Source organism: Hakea prostrata, chromosome 4 (assembly GCF_041222555.1).
Source record: "Hakea prostrata isolate BN-2017 chromosome 4, UWA_Hpros_2, whole genome shotgun sequence".
Classification (NCBI taxonomy): Eukaryota; Viridiplantae; Streptophyta; class Magnoliopsida; order Proteales; family Proteaceae; genus Hakea; species Hakea prostrata.
In genome coordinates, this window is record NC_142603.1 from 28,670,282 (window position 1) to 28,695,169 (window position 24,888).

At 39.0% G+C, this 24,888-nt stretch overlaps 1 protein-coding gene across 1 annotated transcript in view; it reads right to left on the reverse strand.

The window, feature by feature from the left end:
• Positions 1-3,556: 3,556 nt before the first annotated feature.
• The window catches only part of LOC149018649 (bifunctional dethiobiotin synthetase/7,8-diamino-pelargonic acid aminotransferase, mitochondrial-like), a 107,753-nt gene continuing 86,421 nt past the window's right edge, over positions 3,557-24,888 (reverse strand). The window contains exons 13-14 of the mRNA XM_089152811.1: positions 12,225-12,337; positions 3,557-3,886 (exon numbers count right to left, since the gene is read on the reverse strand). Of these exons, the coding sequence (XP_089008937.1) occupies positions 3,682-3,886; positions 12,225-12,337 (318 nt within the window). The 3' untranslated portion in view covers positions 3,557-3,681. The remainder of the gene's footprint in view (positions 3,887-12,224; positions 12,338-24,888) is intronic.

Sequence of the window (24,888 nt, forward strand, 5' to 3'; positions counted from 1 at the left end):
CGTTATAAGCCGGAAGTTCTCGAACCACCAAAAAGTTTACCCGAACGGTAACCTCTTTAGGGAAGCTTCCAATCGATATATCTAGCCTGTCTGATCCTTCTGCTATTGTGGACGATCCCGCAAAACCATATAAGTGTGTGGATGACGGCTCTATCAAGTCTTCATCCACTTTAAGCTTTTGATAAGCTGCATAAGATAAAAGGTCTGCAGCAGACCCGATGTCAACTAACACCCTATGCACTTCTCGGCGTTCAATTTCTACTTTGATGACTATGGCATCATCATGAGGTAAACAGACGCCTCTTTCATCTTCCTCGCCGAAGGTGATCGAACCCTCACCATTCGGCCTTTTCCGCTTATGTGTTTCTCCGGTTCCAACAAACTTGGATTTGGCTTTCAACTTCCGGAGCGACTTAGGTTCGGGACCTCCAAATATTGTTAGTATGGGTGACCGAGTGGCATCGATCACTTCTTTTCCTTTCTTAGATTTAGGAGCCTCCGTCGGTTGTTCTGGACTAACCGAACGTTCCCTCTTGTTCCCTGCGTCTTGCAGTTCCGCTCGTCTTCCTCTGAAGAAATTGGACAAGTGTCCTTGAGATATCAATCTTTTAATATCCGCCTTTAAATGTCTGCAATCATTGGTATAGTGACCGTAATCCTTGTGGAAACGGCAATATACCTTTCTCTATCCTTCTCCCCAGGCTTCGTGAGAAGCTTTGGAGGCCATTTCAAAATGTTCTGTCTCTTGATAACATTTAAAATATCAGCCCGAGGAGTATTTAATGGAGTATACTCACTTTTGCCGGGAGATCTCTGCCCCCATACCTGGCGAGGTTTTCCAACTCGATCACGAACATTCTACTTCAACCTCTGTTTGTTCTCAGGGGCCTTCTATTCTTTTGTAGAGGCTTTATTGTCCCCCTGCGTGCATCCAAGATCTCCATCACCTCTGCCTGTTTCTGACACGTTTGCACCAGTTCAACATAAGTGGTAGGCATGTCCTGAAGTAGTAACTCCAAGAGTCATCGGTTAGTGAGTCTAGTGAACAAAGCAGTTTTAGCTACTTGTTCATCTAGATTCTCTATCTCCATTGTGACCATGTTAAATCTTTTCAGGTATTCCCGAATCGATTCACTTTTCCCTTGTCTGATAGTGAACAAGGTTTCCTCGGTCTTTCTGATCTGGATTCCGCTTTTGGAATCGTCCTATGAATTTGCGCGCCAACTCTTCAAAATCTACGATCCTTCTCGACGGGAGATTTGAAAACCATTTTTGTGCTGCTCCAATCAAGGATGAACCGAAAACCCTGCAAAGGATTTCATCAAAATTACTCGCAACAGCCATAGTCTGCTGGTAGTAGCTGATATGAGCGATGTGAACTCTTGAACCATCGAACGTGGAAAAGGTTGGCAAACGGTTATGAGGAAACTGATATCCGGCTATGGCCTCGGCAAATGGAGTTTTCCGAATAACCGAATAAATATCATCAGTTATTCTCCCTCTCGCCAATTGTCCGAGTTTTTGAAATCTTGGCCAATTCTTGACCAATATGCGTTGATCGATCTCCAACGACACAATCATTTTCTCGAACCGCGCGCCTGATAGTTGGTGAGTGAGTTCGTACTCTTGCACCCAACCTCGTATTTGAATCGGTTGTGCTTCCTTGAGGTCCTTCGAACCAATCATCTCTCCTAGGGAGTTCTCCAGTTCTCCTAGGTTCTCTTTCTCGCCTCCGGTCGCCTTCCCGGAAATTCTGACCGACATTCTGGTCATCGATCAGTCTCTGCTCCCTTTGTAATGCGCGCCTTCCCGCATCACGTTGATCAGGTGCTTGTGGGGCCACCACCTGCCTGGTCAACGTACGGAGCGTCTGACTCACCTCCAATAACTGGAGTTTCAGTTGATCCAGTTGATATTGGAGTGGATCTGCAGGATTATTACCTCCCTGACCACCATCTTCCCACACTTCAAGGGGTCGACTTCCTTCAGGGATATCTAGATTATTTGCTCCCGGAATTTGAACGCTAGCATCTGCTGCCGCTGCCGATGATCTAGTAACCATGGCTTTCTGAAGCGTTTCCCACAGACGGCGCCAAATGATGCGTCCAAAATCTACTCAGCCCTTAGATCTCCTGCGTATGACTTGCAAAAACGAACGTCAGATGTGGCCCGACCGTTGGGATCAGGAGTCCACCTCCGAAGGCTAAGTCAGTTGATGAACTTAATCACAAATAGCTCTGCTTGAGCACAGAGCTAAGGAATGAATGATGAGAATACGATTCAAATTGAATGTGTCTCTTTCTACCTTGTGGGTAGGTGATGTCTTATATAGCAAATACCTTTGAATCTCCTTCGTTAGATGTATTTTGAGCTTTCTTCAGTTATCCGTCAGATCTTAACGGATAGATCTATTTAGTAATAGATGCGTACTAGGTTGGACTAGTAGATGACTCCTTTGATAATACGATCGTTATATGGTAGTTATCCATATAATAACGATAAGTACCAGCCGCAAATGCTGCTACCCGTCTCTTTGATTATTAGCCTATTCCTATCATAACGCATTAGGGCGTGCTTGTAACTGAGTTAGTTTTCTTCCTCAACAAGCTATCTTTTGGACCCGGCCCGCTCGGAAGCGAGTCGATTCTCTTCGTCCCGATCGGGGTCAAGGGTCGAACCAAGGTTGAACCCGGTTCGATTATATTTTCTCCACATCAGTAGGAAAACGCTGATGCCATGTTGAGAATTGATATTGCATGATTTGAAAAAGGGTGTATTAATTTGAAGTATTTAAAATTTTTACTGTTTGCTGTAACTTTTACTAAATGAATAACGGAAGTGCACTCCCAAATCTGCATTCGCATTCATAACCGTTGAGGGATCAAATCTATCTGATTACTGATATGATGCAAATCTGTCTGACTATTATTCGACCAATTAATCATTCAAAGGCAGCTTTATTAACAAGATACCTAAAGACTACAATCTATGGTACTTATTGCCATTAGCATCATCCCAAATAATACCGAGAGTGCCATCGGAAGAGCAAATGGGTTAAAATGAATTTCCTGTATGAATTTGACAAATCCAGCCAGAACACCAGCACATGCATTCACTTCCCTTACGTGGTGGTACAAATCTATAATGAAAAACATGTAAGAAAATTAAAAAGCAAGAAGAATAGAATAAAAAAGTTGCTAAATTCTTCAACCCTAAAACTTCTAATAAAATGGAAAAGATAGTCAACCAATAGTTGAAAATGTGTATGTATTCAATAAGCAATTAGACTCGCTCAATACATGCACGAGAAGAAAGAGAAAAAAACACACACCCACACTACCTGAATCCACCGAAAAACCAATAGGATATTATCCAAATCATCTGCATATAACTTGATGAGGATATGGTTGCCATTATCCTATCCACACCTGATCTACACCCATCATTTACTTGTCAGGGGGGGGGGGGGGGGGGGGGGGGGGGGGAAAGGGGGGGGAAATTAAGGGGGGCCCCCCCCCCCCCCGCCCCCCCGTCCCCCCCCCCGCCCCCCTTTACATATGAATCCCATCTATATATTTTCCTGCTCTCCATATTAGTTTAAAATACCAAAACTACATTCCATGACTCAATCTTACAGCTGCTGATGTTCGCTGGTGTTGGAACCCCTCAACTTGTATCAGTTTATAGCTCACAAGCTCGTGATTCTTTCCCCTTTCTTTGACTAAACTGATGCAATCTTCTATAAAGCTTGGATAACAGCTGATCACAGACATGAGGTGCCGTGCATGGCCCACACATAAGATAAATAACATTACCAAGAGGTCGCATATAGACACCATCTTCACGGAGCTGCTGGATTAAAGAACTAGCATATAACGACGCATAGCTGCACATAATTCAGAAAAATCAGTTAAAATCAAATAGGAATGGTTTACCACTAGTGGGGCCAAAATTGATGGTTTGTAGAAACCTAAAAATTTATGTTAAAAGAATATTAATTTCCAAAATCACAGTGCATATAGAATTAATTAATCAGATTTAAAGAGGATTTTATAGCAGGAGGAAAAATAAAATAAAATAAACAGAGGTTGCTCAACTTCATGTTGAAGGATTAAGACGACATCCTCAAAGAAACAGTCTTGTTTTAGAATTAGCAACTTAAGGTCCTCAAAACTAGGAACTCAGGTAACCATGAAAATACCAGACAAGCGCTAATCAAGAGCAAGATTCGGAGAAGTATATGGAGAGGAGAACATCTCAGAGGAAGTTTCAGTAGACCCTAAAAGACTAATTGATATGGAACCTAAACATATAAAGATTTGATGGCATTAGAGTACTGATCTCTCAAAGAAGAACGAATAGAAAATACCAGTAGTGATAATCAGTAAATGATCTGTCCCAGATCCAAGAGATAAAGGCAGAAACTGAAGGACGTACATGCTCAGGTTCATAGAATCTCAGATCTGGAATCAGAACAGAGTTGAACAAATACAGACCTAATTGATGTAGCTTACAGGTAAGGGGTTTAGAAGAGAAAATGATCAAGATCCCTTGCCTTGGAGTGTGACTGAAAGTTAAACTTCACAACCAGTTTTTGAATCACACGAAAGTATAACATGAGACATTGATGGGCAGCTTTGTGGCTTTTACAATAATATGTAGAGTCCAGTCACTAGGTATCTGTTAGTAAAGCTACAGAATGAAAATGCAAAAAAAGATAAGGAACAATCGCAAAACACAAGGATTTTACATGGTTAATCTGAAGGACGCATCAATAACTCAGCAATGATGCTGCTTTCCATTACATGGAAGATAAAGAAAAGAGTCTTAAGTTCATGTTTTACCCTCTCAGAACGAGATAACATTAATTAATAATAAAATAGATATAAACCCTAGTCCCAGAATAATTACCACGGCAGCCCCACACAAAAAAACACCTAAAAAAGGACCTCTATACAGATAGGGGTTCACAACAAGTCATTTTGAAAATCTAGAGATTCTGAACATACCCCATTTCCCTCGTTAGTGGAAAGCAACCAAAATGGAACTTTGTGTGATAGGGGAAGACCACAATATTTCAGTTGCAAATTTTGGTAAAAACTGAGTGTAGTCACTATATTGGGACTGGTCAGTTGGAAGTTTCATCATCATGACCTTTTGTGTCTAGTAGAGGGAAAAAACAATCCATAAAAACACCCATCAAGATTCTCCATGGAGTTAGATGCCTATTTAGAATCCCAATTGCAAATCCTAATCCATGGTTCTTTTATTTTCTTATTTGATTTCTACTAGTAAACAGTCGATATAAATAAATACTTTTGGGTTAGAGGCTTCACAATTCAGCAGTGAAGTTCTCAGTCTGAGTTGTGGCTTTCCTTCCCTTCTTCTCTTATTTATTCTCTGAAACTTACATGGTATCAGAGCCGATTGGTACATAACTCATTGCTGGTTCAATCTATTCCATCCCTGATCAGGTCCTGAGGACTTGGAGATCCATATACATTGGTTTGAAGAATCATTTTCAACTTGCAATAAAGGGGAGCAAGCATCTTCCGCTGCCCTTTCTAGGGGAGATTCTGTGGTGAATGAAGAAGTATTATAACAGCTTCTTACTTGAGGATTTAGGCCACAACTTCTGGGTTTTTTTCATGGAGAGGTTACTACTATTTTTTTCTTTCTTGGGACTGGCAAGGAGAATCTGCTAGGGTTATTGCTGCGATACTTCCTCTCTGTTTTTTGTATTGTTCCATATTGGCGTTTGAGAAGCATGTAACCGGAAGTAGTTGTGTGGAGTGCCAACTCGGATCTGTTTTTCAGAGGAATTGATAAAGAGTTTTCAGGCTTTTTTTCCCTGTTCGATTGTTTATCATGTGGAGCTGGTTGGATCTTGTGAATTATTGATTTGGTGTTGTGGTTTGGTTGCATTATAATTTGAAATTTGTTTGGTGATTATCTCTAGCTTCTAAAGGGAAAAAAAAATTGAAGTTCCTCATATTGAAGTCCCTATTTTCTGTGGGTAGCCTGTGGTTGTCTATTAGGGTTGGGATATGATTTTTCTGTTGGGAGGACACTATTTTTGTTAGCGATATTGTTTTAGTTGAGCAGACTCTGTAGGGAAATTTCTGGTATTATCTTTGATTATCTATAGGAGAAACGGATTTGTACCTAATTGGAGCACCATGACTGAAATAATCTCCTCATCCTCCGAACAGTTTACTGAAAAGAAGTTCTGAGGCTTATCTAAATTTCATAAGTGGAACACCATAGTAAACATTGTTCGCACTAGATGAGGACAGCTAGATCACTTGACTAAACTAGTCCTTGGGTGATTACATGCACACATACTTGAACAGATATTTAATTCAGTGGCAAGCTGTTAGGGCCTTGGGATCATGACACGAGGAAAGAGGGTGGGGGAGATGCCATAACTGACACACGGTGGGTTATAAAAAAGAGAGGGGGGGGGAGAAGATGTGAGGAAAGGATATCAGTTGCTATGTGAATGGTTCTGATGTGACAATGAGTTTGACCCCTAGCCAACACCCAGGGGGGCCCCCCTAGATGGCTCCAAGAAGCCCCCATGAACTGGATGAAACCCCTATAGGGATATTTAGGGCATTTTCAGCCCTTTTTTATTGCTGGAATTATTTCCAGAATTATTTATAGAGTTTAATTTGGGTTTTACACTTTTACTTCTCAATTTGAATTGATTAAGTTGTGGATAAAATAAGACCCTTGTACAAAGAGGGTTCCTATCTTTAAGGAGTTTACTTTTAATTAGAAGTTGACTTTTTAGCAATTGGTGGTTAAGTGTCCTAAGGTGTTCTTTTTCAAGTGAACTTCCTTAAATAGTTTTAAGTTATTTAATCTTTTGATTTCAGCATGTGTCTTTAGTTGTTTAGATTCTATTTCAAAGGTTGAGATTATGTGGTGGGATCCTAGTCTAGTAAGGAATGTCACATAGTGTCACTCTTTTAGCAAGCTATAAACAGCCTCTGTTTCTTTTTAATTTTTTAAGTCTAAATATCTGAAGAAGAAAATTGAGTTTGAAGGACCGTGATTCCTGTTTGAGGGGGCCAGAACAGATTTTAGAGAAAGCTTTCTTCTTCAATGATCAGCAACCTTGTTTAGTGTCCTTCAAAAATTCCAGCAACTTCTTCCAAGTCCAGCAGCCATTAACAGCCGGATTTATGATGGAGCAATTACTTAAAAGTACATTTTGTGCAACAGTCCTTCCTATCTGATAGAAAAGGATGCCATGCCCATGCACTTGGAATTTGCAGGTGTTGGCCAGGATTCCCGGAGATGGGATTTTTAACCAAACCGTTGGATGGTTAAATTGGCAATCCAGTCTCTTTCTCCTTCGATCAATGCAATTAATAGGACCAACTCAACTGCAACCCATTCCTGTATTTCTGTATAAGAATAAGAAGAGCGGGCTAGAATGATGTGTTGGCTGGGAAAATAACCGGGAAGTTGAATGCCTAGGTATACTTTTCTTATGTACCGGCGCCATCAATGTCAGGTTCACTCCGCATGATCTGGGAGATATTATTTATATAGGATAAGATGTAAAGCGCGCCCCCTGTTCTTCAGTCTTGGTCAGGCCTTTTCTTTGCTAGGTTGGGTGCTCCCTAACAGATTCAAGGCAGCTTTACCCCGCCCAAGTGCTTGCCCCCTTTATTAGGTTGGGCAGCACGCCTTCTCTTCACACCTCTGCCTCCATTTCTGCCTCTTATGTTGTTAGGTAGGGGTGGGTAAGTCACTCCCTCATATACGAATTCTCGGGGATACAAGTGGCGACTCATCCCTCCCAGGCACTGAACGAAGGACAGCAAATCTTCATCAAGTAAGTACAGCCCCTCCCTTACCCTGTGATTTAACCAAGGACCCTCCCCCTCCTTCCCTCTCCTGTGCAAGCATCCCCAGCCCCTCCCACACCCCTGCAGCAGCCAAGAAGCTAGTGCGCTCCCCCTTGCTGCTGCAACACAGCAGCAGCTTCTCCCACCCCCTGCGACTCCCCTAGTCCCTTTCCTACCTCCTACGATCCTTCCCAGCCCATGCCACCCTCCCCTGCCCCTGCAATAGCCTCCAGCACCTCCTCTCTCTCTCTCTCTCTCAGACTCTCTTTCCCTCCCCTCTCTGCCTTGCCGCAGATCTGAAACAGAAAGAAAAGCAGAAAAGAAAAGAAGAGAAAAAAGAAAAGAAAAAGAATAGAAAAGAGAAGAAAAGAAAAGAAAAAGAAGGAAAAATCCAATGAAGATTTTTCAAGATCCATTACAAATTGATCATTCCCTAATTTTTCCCTTTTCCCAAAATTCAACCCGTACCCATGATAAAATCCCCTCATCAAGCCAATTGTGTATCTTTATTTTCCTTTTCAATTTCCATCTACCCATAGGATCCCATAAGATAATTGGAATTACTTGCTAGAAGATTCTAGGCAATCCTTAGTTTTAGGGAATCTTTCCAAGAAACCGTAACCCTCGAACTGGATTCACATAAGGTTTTGAGAAGCCTTTGGCTAAGGGCAGTATATGCTGTGGGGGTGATGGATAGCATTATAACCAGATTTATCTTGCTTATTACTTAAGTAAATCAACTTAGTATTACAAGTACCCAAATAGCAGGTTTTTAACACAGACCATGTTGTTGATCTTGTGACTCACTTGCAGACTGTAAATAAAATGTGTTATATTCTGGTTAGAACAATCTATCAAGGATTTTTGTAGGGTTGATAGGAAAGGTAAAGATCTCACTCTATTTTGCAGACTTCAAAAGAATGTATGAAGGATTAAACTCTACTCTAGCCATTTCATCTGATGTAAAAACAATGCAAAAATAAATAGAACAACCAGTTGTGATGAGCTTTTCTGGGAGGTTTTGGAAAGGAGCTTGAAGCTGTCCAGCACAAGTTCTTGGCAGTGATCATGTACCCATATTAGCAAACACCTTTTCCAGAGTTCTTTTCATGTTGTAAGAGAATACCCAGCACTACTACAGATAGTTCAGCTCTTGCCAAGTATCATGTAGTACTTCAAGATACAATATAGGAGTTGTGGGAGTAACCTTAGTAGGAATTCTGGCTTTCAAAATTTTCCTGACAATTTTGGGCAGACCAAAGCCTGACATCCTTGTGGTCATGTTGTATATATTCAATGCTTTTGTTGGAAATTTCATGTAAAACCACTACATATTGCTAATGTTGTGACAACTTGAAAGCTCACTCCTACAACCACTAAAGTTCAACATGGGGGTAAGACTATAAATATGACAAATGAGAATTATACTTGCCACCCTTGTTCAGACAAGTAATGCTATCGCTTGCCTTTCGTCCACATATTGCTCTTGGGTCATTCATACAAAAGCATATGATCATACGAATCAGGCCACAAGTATCTTTTATTCTTTTTATTCATCTTCCTCCACAGTTTCACTAGGTGTTGGTTGACTTGGTTTCCATACTAATGTTAAAGGAATGGGCATTGTCCAACATATTGATTTCCTAATCCTCTCTTCAGTCCTTTACATGCCTAACTTTCCTTTCAATTTATTATCTATTCATAAATTTACATCCACTAATAATTGTCCTATCACCTCTCTTTTTTACAAATTTTTATTTATTTAGGATCTCACAACGAAGAAGACGCTTGATAGAGGCCGTGAGTCTGGGGGCTGCACTTGTTCGAGGACAAATCACCCATTACTTGCTCTAGTATCTCCATTCCACATCAAATCCACTGTTAGCTAGGACACCTTAGAAAATTTAAGATTATTAGTCACTTTTTTATGCAGAATTGAAGGCATAAGGCTAAGACTATTTTAGTGGGTTAAAGTTATCCCACATATTTTGATCTCCATGGTCTAGACCTAAGCCCAAGTCTAGTTCTTAAAAAGTCAATAAAAGGGGTTGTGCTTTGAAAATAAAAGAACTCATTGTCAAAGGAGTTATTCTTTGTCAAGAGTTAGGTAGTAGTTAAGTTATTAATAGGTAGGTGGTGTTAGCTAGTGGTTGGATGTTACCATTAATGTTTATGTCTCTTTAAAATGCTATATAAAGAGACTTATGTAAGAGGTGAGGAGACACAACTCATCAATTGAAATCAAATTGCTTTGTTAGTATTCCTTCTCTATGGAGACTCCTTGTGTTTGATCAAGGTAGGTTGGTGTTCGATCCAATCGCTACACCTTGGCGGTGTGAAGCCCGGGTGTTACATTGTTATTCTCAATTCCCTTGTATTGTCCCTTCAATTTCTTCATCATAGTTCTGCTCCTGTTTTGAAGATCTATTTAGCCCGTATGTTATGCTATTATCCTTATAACACCACTCTAATTTCAGCCCTCTTTCACATATGAATTATGTTTCATCTTGAGTCTATCAAATCTGAAATTGATTCCAGTGAAAGGTCCTATTTGGCTATTGTTTTGATCAATCAAATATAGTACTACATTACTTTTATTATGTGCTTAGTTTAAATATTAGTCTTGTCAATTTGAAAGCTTTGCCATCTGAGACATCCATATTGTGTTAATAAATGGTTTGACCAACCTTTCTCTTTAGTTCATCTGATATGTGGGGTCCTTGGCTTGTTGGAATTGAGGAAGGAGATCTCACACAACTGCTATGACCTTCCAAAGAAGCCACAACTTGACTTGCCTTCAACCTCAAATTTAATTTCATTCAATTCAACTTGTAGATTACAAGTTTGAAGGCTTTATTTATGGCCTCAAATAAGGAAATAGAAAAAGGACTCTAACTTGGAGAACCAATTAAAACTCTAGCTAGCTAACCACCTTTAACTCAACTACTACTTGACTAAGACTTTGACTAACACAAGAAAACTCAGTAACTAACTCTAGAGGACTCCAATCAAAATTCTAAGAGTAGATATGGAGTCCTAAAAATAAGGAGAATTAACTTGGATTCAAATTGTGGGATCCCTACATAACTAGGAATATTACCTGGATGAGGACCCTTAAGTAACTTGCAAAATACTAATCAGAAAAATAAAATAAAAATATATCTAAGCTCCACACAACATCCTGGACTCAATGGGACCCAGACCTAGGACACCACGCAATTGTCCAAAATTACCAAAATGCCCCTTTTGTTAGTCAAAATTCTCTGTTTGCTGGTGGGGTCACATAGTAAGACTCAAGAGGATCCATTATAACTTTGTTATTATCATTTAGCCTCCCCTTGATGTTGATAGTTGATACATTTTTCTTATATTTTTCCTTGAATTCATTGAGTAATTGCCATTTGATCTTGCTTAATGAGTTGGCTTTTTCGGTTATAACACTGCACAGGTAATTTGAGTGAACACCAATGCCAGCTGGCATCAGGTTACACCATTGCATCCGGCCTATTTAGGGTGGCGTGTGGCAGTTAGAGGCTAACTTGGTTACGCAGCAGCAACTGGATGGTGGATACGATCCAGCATGTCACTTGTTCTAATACTAGGAGTCAGGGACTCTTAAGATTGGCCTGAAATAGGCTTCTGTTGTCCCACAAGTTTCATGCCCAAATCTGGCCATTTGGCCCCTAAAACCTTTCATTGAAACTAATAGAAAAAAAATACTAAGTTTTGGCTGAAATTTTGACTTCAGGCTGGATCGAAACCTTGTAAATTGACTCCTACGTTGGATGACTTTGAAGGGAATTAAAAAAAAAAAAATTTGTGTAATAATATGGTGAAAACCCACTAAATACAACAAAACAGGAATAAAAGGATCTAGAAATAGTAATGCAAGATCCGGTTAATGGCTGGCCTAGAAACCTGGAACAAAACCAGCTAAACTGGTTGAAGATGAACAGCAACCCAAGTTGAGGACTGAGTTGACAACTAAGTCATGTGTTTCAAGGGAACCTCCAGGTCTTATTCATCGTCTTAATACTATTTAGAATTACCTATATCTTGATGGTCTTTAAGCTGATCTTCATCAAAGGCACAGCTAAAAAGTACATAGCTGGATTCTGAAACCTCAGCATCATATGATACCGTCTTCATGCCAGATGTTCCATATGGGAATAATTTGACATATGGCAGTCACCATTCACATCCCTCAAAGCTTACGTCGAGTTGGTATTATCAACTTATCATGAGGGTGGACACATACTACAGCGCCAATGCAGCTGTAAGGATGCACTTTAGGTATTGAATTTTCACAATAATAGTTCCACATAAGTGAAAGACAAAAAGAGAGGAAGTTAGAGATAGTACCCAGCATCATTGCCTTCGGCACACAATTCAAGGGCAAAAACAGTCCCCAGCGCAACCACTCTTTGCACCTCTGGAACTGAAGATATCTGATGCACAAGTTCCACGTTCCACAACTGCAAGCATTTGTGCATGGTAAAAAAATATATAGAAAGAGAGATCATGAGTAATAAAACCTTACCAGAATAAATTAAAGTTTCATGAAGTAAGAGTCCCAATGTCTCTACTGCCTAGTGCCATATACCATTAAAAAGAAAGAAAGGAAAATATATATATATATATATGCTTGAGTTGGGTTGAGCGGAATATTCTTTTCCCAGCCAATTCAAGCTACTGGTTTCAATGCCTAATCAGTGGTTCTTTGAGCTGATTCTTGGCATACAGCCTCTTTTTGACCTTCAACACATACAGAATTAGTTGTTTTGTGAAAAAACCACTAGAACTTCTGGTTTTAACCCTAGATTGTTGCTAAATAATGGCCAGAACCAGGACAGATACTTAGTTATGCCTAACATCAGTTAAGCTTGAAATATTATTCTTAAATAAACAAACACCCATGCTTCCAACAAAAATAGTAAAAAAAATAAATTCTCAAAGAAAAAGATAGTCAACCTCCCAGTTCAGGAACAAAAGGTGAAGTTTCAACGGTAAGTGCAATTTTTAACTTTTTAATGTTAGGCCTTTTATTAAATCTAAATAACTCACAAAATTTAATATAATAAAATCATACTACTATAATAAAAGCATGTACTCTACATTTTTCGCAAATCTTTTTCTGTCCTTTTCTGTCCTTATTTTTTTTCCAAATACCAATAATGTTGTACTATTTGTTATTTCTTTAGTTATTTTTGCAAAGATAATTTGGACATTTTAGTCATGAATTATTATTAATTTATCATTAATTTTAACCCTCACATAATTTATCTCTCGATTTCTCTCTCGACCTCTTTCAATCTCTCTCAAAGTCTGTCGCTCTTTATATCCCTCTCCCTCTCCAACTCTCTCTGAATCTCTCTCTAAATCACCACTCTCTCTGACGACCTCTCTCAATCTCTCTCAAAGTCTGTCTCTCTATATCCCTCTCCCTCTCGAACTCTCTCTGAATCCCTCTTGATCTCTCTGAATCTATGTATTTGTTCTCTCATTGCAGAAAGATAATCAGTAGTCCGAACGATGGTGAGAAGAAGGATGATGGGGGAAGAAGGAAAATGGATCGATAATGGGGTTTTGAAGGTCGACATGCATTGCGAAGGATGTGCCAAGAAAATAAAGCGGGTTGTCAAGTGTTTTCAAGGTATGCAATCGATTTGATCTCTCTTGTATATTTTTGAATTCTCCTCAAGCAATAGGAATCAAGTATTTCAGAAAATCATGATAACAGCATTGGTGGAACAATTCCTTTTTCCCTCGGATTCCTTCATAATCTTAGTGGGGTGTTTCTCTTCAATAACAAACTATCAGGTTCAATACCTTCATCACTTGGTTGGTGTCATTTGCTTAAGACCCTTGATTATACCTTCTTGAGGATGGATGATAATGGCGGTTTTGAAGGTCGACATGCATTTCGAAGGATGTGCCAAGAAAATAAAATTTGATCTCTCTTGTATATTTTTGAATTCCCCTCAGGTATTATTTGTGGATGAATGAAAATTGGAAAACTTGAAATGACGAAGTCAAACTTCAAAATCTCATGATTCGGTACTCATCTCTGACCATGCTTTGTTTAAGCAAAAGGTACTCCACCCTCTCTTTCTCTCGAATTCAAAATTCAAATTCAATTTAAATCGCTTTGGTTATCTATTCTCCCTTAAACTCTATTCCTCTTCTATAATTTTCTACATTTATTCTTGTTGGATTTTGACTGCTTCACACTGTGTTTCAGCAAAACGGCGGTTAGGTACGCCTCCCTCTCTAGAGTTCAAAATTCAATTTACATCTCTCTAGGTCCTTATTGTCTCTTTTAACTCTGTTCGTCTTCAAAATCAGATTGTGCTTCCCAAAGTGACCACCAATGATTGTCTATTGTGGAATTGTTGGTAAAAAAGAATAATAATAAGAAGAAGAGGAGTCTATCATGCCTCTCATTGGTTGTTCTATTGTTCGCATCAATCTTCCAATCTATCTCATATGAAGAGTTGGATGGGATTCAAATCATTCAAGCTGAATACCGTAATTTTATTGATACTAATCGGATCTTGCAGAGTTGGAATGACAATGACAATGGAAATTGTACGGGAACTTGGATAGGAATCAAGTGCTTCAGAGGACAGTTTATATCAATCGAGCCCCCTAGGAAAGGACATTTTATATCTTCTAGCATTTAGTCCTGCTCTCCCACCTCTTTCTTTTCCTTTCATAATTTCTCAATTCTGAATTAAGTTTGTCGTCCTGAAGAACTATTTGAATATTCGGAGTTGGAGATCAAACTATATATTTTAATTGTTGGATTATACTTTTTAATTAAAATTTCCCATTCTAGAATATTTTCAGTTCGCTATTTGTTCTACCCTTCTCGATGTAACAACATAAATGCATTGGTTCATTGCAGCACAACTCACATGATTACGAGAGAGTCTTCACGGAATAGGGATAAGGAAAGAGAAAAAGGGAGGGATAAGGACAGGGACAGAGATAGGGAGGGGGATCGTGATAGAGGCCGTGATCATCGAGACCACTATAGGGAGTGGAGTGACAGAAGAGAGTGCGGTCAAGATAGAGAAGATGATGATCATCATCACTGAACCCGAGATTATGAAAGGTATGATTTTTGAACCATGGTCCACTCCCACGGTGTATGATAGCTACTATAGTGACTGAAATTGGTAAGGTATTTTCTAGAACTCTTTTTTTTTTTAGGACTCATGTGCCCCCTGTTGATTCCCCTCGTCCCTCTCTTCTTGTTGTAGTTGGCTTTATTTACACCATAAATATGACTTCTATTGTGGTTTGCTCTACTAATAACATAAGTACAACAAGTGCATGATGGAATTTTAATTTTGATCCATTAAGATTTTCTCATCTCCACTCAACAAAAGCCTTAGTCCTTGAGGTGGGCATTAAAGAAAACTTCTTGGGTAGCTGATATCAAATGACTTTATAGCAAGATGATTGAGGTTTGTGAGATGCATTCTTATGCTGTGAAAGGTTGACTGCATGTGGTTCCATGCATTCAACATCCCCCCGTGCCCCCCCACCCAAAAAAAAAAAAAAAAAAAAAAAGAAGAAGAAAAGAAAAGAAAAGAAAAGAAAAGAAAAGAAAGAAAGATGCATGACATAAGATTTTCTTTTTTCTGCAGTATGTGGTTATGCTGGGGTGGGCCTTGGTGCAATGGTTGGGTTGAGGATTCCTAATATGAACACAACTCCTAATAGAAGTCAAACAGTAGTATTATATAAGAAAGCTATGACCATGGAAGACGAATAGTATTTTATTTCTAGAGTAGAGTTTAAGCTTTGACAAATTTGAAGACATAAATTTAAAGACGAAACGGATTTTCGGATTAAGGTATGAATCCATTCGTTCCACCTTAAGCATTCATGCAATTTGCAATTCTCATGTTGAAATTTAGTTAATCTTACGTGGTCATCATTGTTATCTTCTCTAAAAGTTGTTTTGTTTTATTTACTTTTACTATGTCTGATCACTCCAATGAACTGAGATTACTTTTAAGAAAACCCGATGAAATCGAATGGAAATTCAAAATTGAATTTTATTTCGTTATTTTGAGATAAGAAAAGGGGAAAATAGAGATAGAAAGAGGGGAAAAAACCGGATTGTAGAAACTAACTCTGATATAACTTCGTCGGTTTCACTTAACATAGTTCTTCATCTGCTGATGCTCCAACACCTTCTTGATTTTGGAATCATATGTTCCGAAATCTTGCTGTTCGATCGCATCTTTGGTTTAAAATCCATCGTATTATTCTGCTTCTAGGACTTGCAATAGTTCACCGATAGAGTCGGTGTGCTACAGGAAGTAACAGAGACAGAGAGCAGAGAGACAGATCGCAGAAACAAACCCAATCTCTTGGAAGAAAGAAGAGAGAGTGTAGAAACAAATCAAGCCACCATTAAGAAAGACGAGAGAGAGAGAGAGAGAGAGAGAGAGAGAGAGAGAGAGAGAGGCCCTGAAAGAGAGATTGCAGCACTAACAACGTTGCTTCGTCTTTCTCATAATAGCCGAGTCTACATAAGAAAGGAGAGAGGGAGAGAGAGAGAGAGGCCCTGAGAGATATCTTTCTCATATATTTTCTCTCTCATATGGCCACGTGCATTTGCACGTGTCTTACTTTGCTAGTATTACTAAAAACCATAAGTGTGCTAAAATACTTGTTTGCTTTGATGTCTAAAAAAGTATTTTATTTACAATGATTCGCACACACCAAATTAAGTGTGATTGGAACATAATTACAATATAAATAAAATCTAGGTGATCTTGAATTTGTTGGAAAGCTTGCTAACAAATCCAAGATTACTTAAATCTGACTTATGTTGAAGAAGCTATGTTCTGGTCAAACTTAATTTGGCACGTTCAAATGTTTTGTAATCAGTCTAGATTAAAGTTTTTTTTTTAACACATCAAAACAGAGGAATATTTTACCACATTTTTGTCTTTAGCAATTTTTTACTATATTATGATTTAAGAAGATATTTAGATTTAATAAAAACCCTTAGCATTTGAAAGTTGAAAATTGCATCTACTATCAAAAATCTGACATTTGTTTATTTATTGTGGGTTAAGCATTTAATTAAATAATGTTTGGCATATTTAAGGGTCAACAAGTATCTCTGGAGGGGAGTGATTGCGTTAGTGAAGCATATATAGGTTTCTAGGTCAATCCAACCAAAACCAAAGAAGTTGATCAAGTAACGGTATTTTTTTTGGGGTTAACCTTGACATTTTGTCTCAGCTTGACCAGAATCCGAGATATCTCACTTGCCTGTTTCAACCAAGATTTGCTTCTATGGTAGGCACATCCAGTTTCCATTCATATTGAATTACCTCTATTCTCATGACTCTAAATAAATTATGCATTGTGTTTCGATGAAAATCATTAAAAAGGCATCTTGCAAACACTTCAGATATTTATTCAAGTATTGCAAAGCACACTTTCAAGCTTCAGTGGATAAAACCTAAAGTTTCATGGCTACCCACATTTTAAGGATTTGGAGTGGAATGTAGTAAGTATCCTAATTCCTACAGCCTACAGCATCCAGAGATAACTATAACCGTGATGGATATTTTCTAGATCCATAGTAATACATTCTTGATGCAGATCCACTTCATGAATCCTAAATAACCCTATATTTCTCTTGTATAAGTTCAGTCTAATGCAATCAAATCTGACTGAATGAGCTTAATGAGTTTAATTCCTTGGGTAAGGGGTACATGAATTCTGTTCCAATAGTCCACTTCGCTAATCCATAAGCTTTAATTTATTTTACCACCTATTCAACCAAGGTCTTTTTTGGCCTTCCCCTTTCTCCATATAACACCCACCACATGCAGATTCAGTGCTCATGCTGAAGCAGACAAAAACATAGCCAGCGGTACTGGTTCTGGTTTGGACTGTTTTCCAGTAACTTTTATGGTTTATTCAATTTTCTTGTACTCCTCAAAAGCAAGAAACATTGGGGTCCTCCACAGGCAATTATCTTCCTCTCTTTTGTAAAATAGCTAACTTATCAAGCTGCTTGCAAAGGACTCAAGGCTGAAATAGTTGCCATAAATTCTACTCGTGACTCATTTTTATATTTGGAGTTTCCATTTTTTGGAGTCCAACTTAAAATAGACTTCTCCTCTAGCCTGCAAGTGGGAGAGGTATCCTAATTCTTCTTTGGTTCCAGCTTCCATCTTTGGATGTTGACAGGAAGTTCCTAAGTTGTATAGAAAAAGAAAAGGGGGATTGGTGTATTAAATAACCTCCGCTTGTTGGCTTTGGACTCTTTGAGATTCAGAGCATTGTTCTACTGTGAGATTCAGTGCAAGGCATGATGAAATTAAATACCAGGGTTAAAGTTTTAGTGGTTTTCCCGACCTTGAGGCCAGGTGGATCCCAAATCATATCCTTTATTCATCTTCTCCATTGATTCAGGCCAGTCTTCTGTATTTCCCAACCCCATGCATGCTCATTTCTAACTCTATTTTGTTAACTAGCTTCTTATCTTCTTTTTCATCAATTAATACATTCTGATTTCCATGTTCTGCTTTCAAAAGCAGAACGCTTTGATTGATTTTCAGAAACCCAATGTTGCTCTATTTCTGATAGTAAAGTTCTGTAAAACTGATTCGTTGTTCTAATTCTGGATCTGGTTTCTAACTTGTCTGTCTAACCTTATTTTCTCTGAGGGTTTCATTTTCCTAAATCCAGTAGCGTTCTTCATTACTTTATATCTGACCACCAGATCTCTTTCAAGACCTTACTGGGTCATTCTCCATCCCCATAAGGCTATTCAACAAAATTTGGACCAGGTAAGAACTGTCTTGATGTAAACCAGATCCAAGCCTACCCAAAAAGGGCCCAGAGAGTTTAGCACTACGCTGCGGCCCTACAGCAATCCAGGCAATTTCTTCCAAGCATAGGGGTATTTTGGTAATTCTGTTAGTTTTTCAGTTGGGCTCACTTGGAGTTTGATTGGGTCAAGAATGTTTGTGGGACACAAGATTCCTTTTATTTTTTATTTATAAGTCATTATTTGTTGAGTTATTGAAGAGTCCTTGTTAGGTTGGGATTCCTACATTGTAAGGGAGCTGCTAGTTTCTGTGTACTTCTTACAGGGAATCTATATCTATTTGAAAGACCATAATAGATCTGTTATGGTTTGAATTTGATTTTTGAATTCAAGTTTTTAATTTTGAATTCAAATTTGAATATTGTAAACGACTCTTGTACAACAGCCATGTTTAATTATAAGTACATAAAACTTACCCGTCAAGGTAAGCAACCTACTTATCAAAATTAGAGTTTTTCTCTGCATTGTTTCATGGTATTAGAGCTAAGGTTTTGAGATTTTTTCCCCCCCAAAACACTACATTTTCAATGGCCACTGCTAACACTCCATTCCCCATTACCAATCTCTCCAACCTTGTTTCTGTCAAGCTTGATGGAGCAAATTATCTCGTGGAAAGAACAATTAGAATCCATTTTTATTACATGTGATCTTATGCATCATCTTGATGGTACTGGATCAATGCCAAATCAAACTGTCACTATTGGAGGAACTTAAACGCCGAATCGAGCATTTCAAACCTGAAGAAAGAATGATCATTTTGTTCGAGCATGCATTAATGCCACCCTCACACCGTCTCTTTCTTCTCATATTCTTGGCCTTCAAACAGCGAAAGATGTATTGGATTCTCTTGCACAACTCTTCCAACAACAGTCCACTGCTTGAAGGACTTATCTTCGCAGTGAATTGCAAATGATCAATAAAGGAACGAGCACAATTACGGACTATCTTCACAAAATTAAGTCCATCGTTGATTCCTTAGCAGCAATCAATGACAAGGTAAATGACTCTGATTTGGTAGCATATACATTAAATGGTCTTGGTTCGGATTATCTGACTTTCATCATCACTGTGGAAAATATTACCCCACTAGTTACCTTTACCGACCTAAGGGCCAAACTACTTACTAATGAGCAACGGTTACGCCGTGGTTATGGGAACACCCAATCAATCTTAATTGATTCTCATTCCCCTACTGCATTACTTGTTACAGATCAACCTAATAATAGTATTGATTCATATCCACCCAACAACCGAAACCCACCTAGATCTGACTTCCGAAATTCATCAAATGGCCCTCCAAGATCTTAAAATTCCTATAACCGACCAAACCAAAACACCTTTAATACTAATTCCTTCAAATGTCAAATATGTGTTAAGCAAGGCCATTCGGCCAATAAATGCTATTTCCGTTATGCCTAGAGCCAAAATAATCCTAATCCACCACCTCACATTCCTTATGTTGGCTTACATGGTACCCAAAATACCCAACACATTACACCACAGAATGATGCACAGTGGATACCGGATTCAGGTGCTACCAACCATATGTCATTTGATCCAACCATGCTACAACGATTTGCCACTTACAAAGGAGAAGACCAAGTTTTAATTGGTGATGGTAAGAAATTCCCTATAACTCATATAGGCTCCTCAACTTTGAAAACAAATTCAAATCATTTATCTCTTAATGATAAACTAATAGTTCCCCAATTGTCAAAGAATTTAATTTATATTTCTCAACTTACATCTGACAATAATTGTTCTTTTGAATTTTTTCCATGGGGTTTCTGTGTTAAGGATTTGGAGTCAAGCATCACTCTATTGAAGGGTCCAGTCAAAGATAAATTGTATTCTTTCTCAACCAATGCTATGCCTCCTTTGGATCTTTATGGAAATAAAGCGCCTTCTGATATTTGGCATCGACGGCTTGGTCATCCTTCTTCTGCAGTATTTACTCATTTGAAAAATAGTGTCTTATTTAATTCGTTTAAAACACTTAGATCCAATAAAATTAGTGACGCTTGCGAACTTGGCAAACATCACAAATTACCCTTTTCTATTTCAGTTAGTAGAACTACTCAACCATTATAGCTTATCATTGTGATTTGTGGGGTCCCACTAAAACTTTGTCAAAAAGTGGATTCAATTCATACATTATTTTTGTTGATGATTTCAGTCGATTTACTTGGTTTTATCCTCTGCGATTTAAATCTAATGCAATTCATTGTTTCAAGCACGAAAGAAAATTCGATCGAAATGCCTGCAAAAATCCAACTCGAAACTAAATATAGTAGTAAGCTCGAAAAGTATCCATATCGTTTCGTATTGACCGAAATTTCGGTCGATATTTCGACCCGATACCATATCGGGCCGAAACGACACTTGCGCAGCTTATAAAATACCCAAAATCGACCCTGTTTCGCCATTTCGACGCTGTTTCGAGATTTCGAGCCATATCGCCAGAGCTATTTCGACCTCATTTTGCAATTTTTGCTGTTTTCTCTTGCTTTCATCTCATTCTACACCTAATTTCTAGTATTCCATTTCCTTCAAACACTTGATTTGCTCCTCCATTAGTGTATTTTCTCAAATCTTGCAAGGTGAGTAACCAACTTCCTCATTTTTTGATTTTTGTTTCATTTGTGCCTTAAATCATGTTAGATTGCTTCCAAATTTATATATGTTTACTTTAGAGTGATAATATATGAATTTATAGTGTCAAAATTATTTTTTGATTCTTCCTACTATTTTTATTTTTATTTTTTTGTTATTAAAAATTATTTACTAAATTATCTATATTGTTAAAAATGTTTATGTATAGCACATGTATAAGCTTCAAATGGATGTATGTGAGAGTTGAGACACCATATTGCTGTGATGGTGTTGAATTAATTTTTTTTCTGTTAATTATGTAATTTTACTGTATTTAATATATATTTAAATAATTTAAACAATATATTTAAATATTAAATAATTAATTTCTGTTTTAAATTTAAAAATAGGAGAGTATCAGTAGAAGCATGTATGCAATTTTTTGAGCATGTTGTGGATATTTTTAAGATAGTTAGTGTGTATTTTATAAATTGAAAAATACTTATATAGTTATACATATATTTTTTTTATATTTAAAAATAGGAGGTTATTATTAGAAGCATGTATGTCATTTTTGGAGCATATTGTGGAGCTTTTCAAGATACTTAGTGTGTGTTTCTTGTATCAGGCACTTTATTTTAAAGATGTCAGACATAGCTTGGGATCATGGGAGGCCACTGATAGCTGATAAGAGGAAGAGGAAGTGTAATTACTGCAAGAAACAAATAGGAGGAGGTGGGGCCACTAGATTGAAGGTGCATCTAGCTAGTGGCAACAGGGATGTAACAGGGGTGCCCAAAGGTGCTCAGAGAGGTCAAGAGGGCAATGGCCTCATATATTAGTGGTGGAAAGCAAAAGATGAAAGAGAAGAGAACACAGAGGGATGAGTTCGAGGATGCCTGCTTAGATGACCTTCCAGATCCTGAGGGTTATGGTAGGGATGAGCCAGGAGACACTGACCCTGATCCAGAGGCCGATCAGTTGAGGAGGGCGATGATGATGAGTAGGGAACAACAGAGGATTGATGACATCAGGAGGCAACAGAGGGGTCTGGGTTGTGGGTCCTCTAGAGAGCCAGTAGGTATGGGAGGCATAGGTGGCTCCCAAGTCCCTATGAGGAGGTCTCAGAGTGTGAGGTAGGAGGATCCTATCTCACGGGCCCCTACAAGGGGTCGAGCTTCCTCAAAGACATCCTACGGATCCGGATCTTGAGATTCTTCGCAATGATCCGGCCCAATTTGCGAGGCCTGAGCATAAACAGAGAAAGTTGAAGCACTTATGGGGGAGTGTGAAGGAGAAAGTGGGGATGGCTTTCTCCAAATGGGCGCATTACCATAGTGTTCCAAAGACATACAGCTCGTGCGCTCTACTACACGAGATATGATTGAGCAGATAGGCAGGGCTGGGAGTGGTGTACAAGGCCCCACTCCATATAAGATATATAATGTGTATTTGCCTAAGCATAAGGAGGACATAAATGAGTACATTAAGGGATTAAAGCCCATGTGGAATCATTATGCAGTGACTCTGATGGCTGATGGTTGGACTGGTCCCACTAGACAGTCCATCATCAATTTCATGTTTAATTGTGATGGGAGGACAAGTGTTCCTCAAGTCGATAGATGCATCCGGTGAGAAGAAGGATGCAAAATACATTTACAAATTACTGAAGCAAGTGGTGAAGGAGGTTGGAGTGGAAAATGTAGTTCAAATTGTGACTGATAATGGCTCCAACTACAAGAAAGCTGGTTAAAGACGCAAGAGAACTCCAGGTATTTAAAGTCTAAACATATAGTATTAATTTTCATTTGTAAATACATATATTTACATTACACATATACATGTACACTTTATTTGTATTGATGGCTTGATGCCTTGATGGATGGACAGATATAGGCTCTTTTGGACTCCTTGTGCTGCTCACTGCATTGACTTAATGTTGAAGGAGATTGGAAACGTCAAGCTTGTGAAGAATACGGTGGACCAAGCTCGACATGTTAGCACCTTCATATATAACCACACCTATGCATTAAGGATGATAAGGGACAAGTGTCAAGGTGAGTTAGTGAGGCCAGGCATAACCAGATTTGCTACTAATTGGATAGCACTGCAGAGCTTTGAGAGTAGGAAGACTGGCCTTAGGAGTATGTTTGCATCAGAGGAGTAGTTTAACTAGGAGGGTTCTTCATCAGTGGGAGGAAGGAGAGCTCAGTTGACTATCCTTGATGAGACTTTCTGGCACAATGTGAGGATAGTGGTGAAGATGCTTGAGCCTGTGGTGAATGTGTTGAGGATGCTAGATCAGCAAAGAAAACCTACTCTAGCACACATATTTGCTGCAGTAGATAGGATGAAGCAGCAAGTTGCTCAGGTCCACCCACGTGGCAACAAGAAAGTCCTTCAAATCATCAACACTAGATGGGAGTCTATGTTACAGCATCCACTGCATAAGGCTGGTGAGTTGTTAAGTTGTTAAGTACTTAAGTCTAGTATTTAATTTAATTTTCATTATGTAATCACACTATTAAGGCTTAAGCATTAACTATTCCCTTTTATGACATACTTTTTCTTACACAGCATACTATTTAAATCCCAAGTACCCAGGATGAGGAGGGTGTGGGACCTCGTGATCAGGATTCAGCTGATCCTAAGGACAGACCACCACCACCAGACCAAGCAGTACGTGAGAGTCAAGGGGGGGGGGGGAGGACGACTACCGAGATACACAGAAGAGAGTTAGTTCACCCATGTGACACAGGATTCAAACCATACTGGAGCTACATCTCGAGGCAAAATGTTTCCTCTACATATTCAAGGAAGGGGAAGGGGAGACAACACGGCTGGAGCACAGAGGACACGCCATCATATGGGTCCTACTGTCCATCCGATGCCGAGAGCTTGGTGGGATCTATGAGATCGATGAGCATTGATGATGCTAGAGACTCCTCCACCTCCAGAGGATCCGGATGGCATAGGCCTGCAGAGTCTTCATATGATACTGCTGTGGAGAGTATTGGTTCTACCGAGTAGACTTATGGTTATGGTCCTTATGGACCATATGGTGTCCCTCCTGGCTATCAGATTCAGGGTCAGGCCAGTCAGCCACGACTGGAGCCTTATGGTTATGGAGCGGCCTATGGAGCTTATGGTGTCCCTCCCACTGTCGATTATCGAAGTCAGCCACTGCGACCTTATCAGTATCCTTATCCTTCTCCTCAGAGCCATGGGCAGGGTGCTCTTTCATTTGTTGAGCAGATCTTCCACACTATTCCACAGCCACAAGGCCCACCACCACCAGTTCCTTTGGAGATTCACAACTTCCCACCGTTAGGGAATCTTATGCATGTGGATGAGGCCACATACAGAGGTGCAGTTCTTGACTATGTCCAAAACTATATGGGGCGGGGGCAAACATCATGGGAGTTATATTGTCATTTGTATGGGGTGCAGACGGAAGAGGGAGACCTTGAGGCTTAAATAGAATAGACTTGTAAAGTTGTAAGTAATAACATTCTAGCTTCTTCTCTGATTCATGTACTATATACTTGATTACTTGGAATG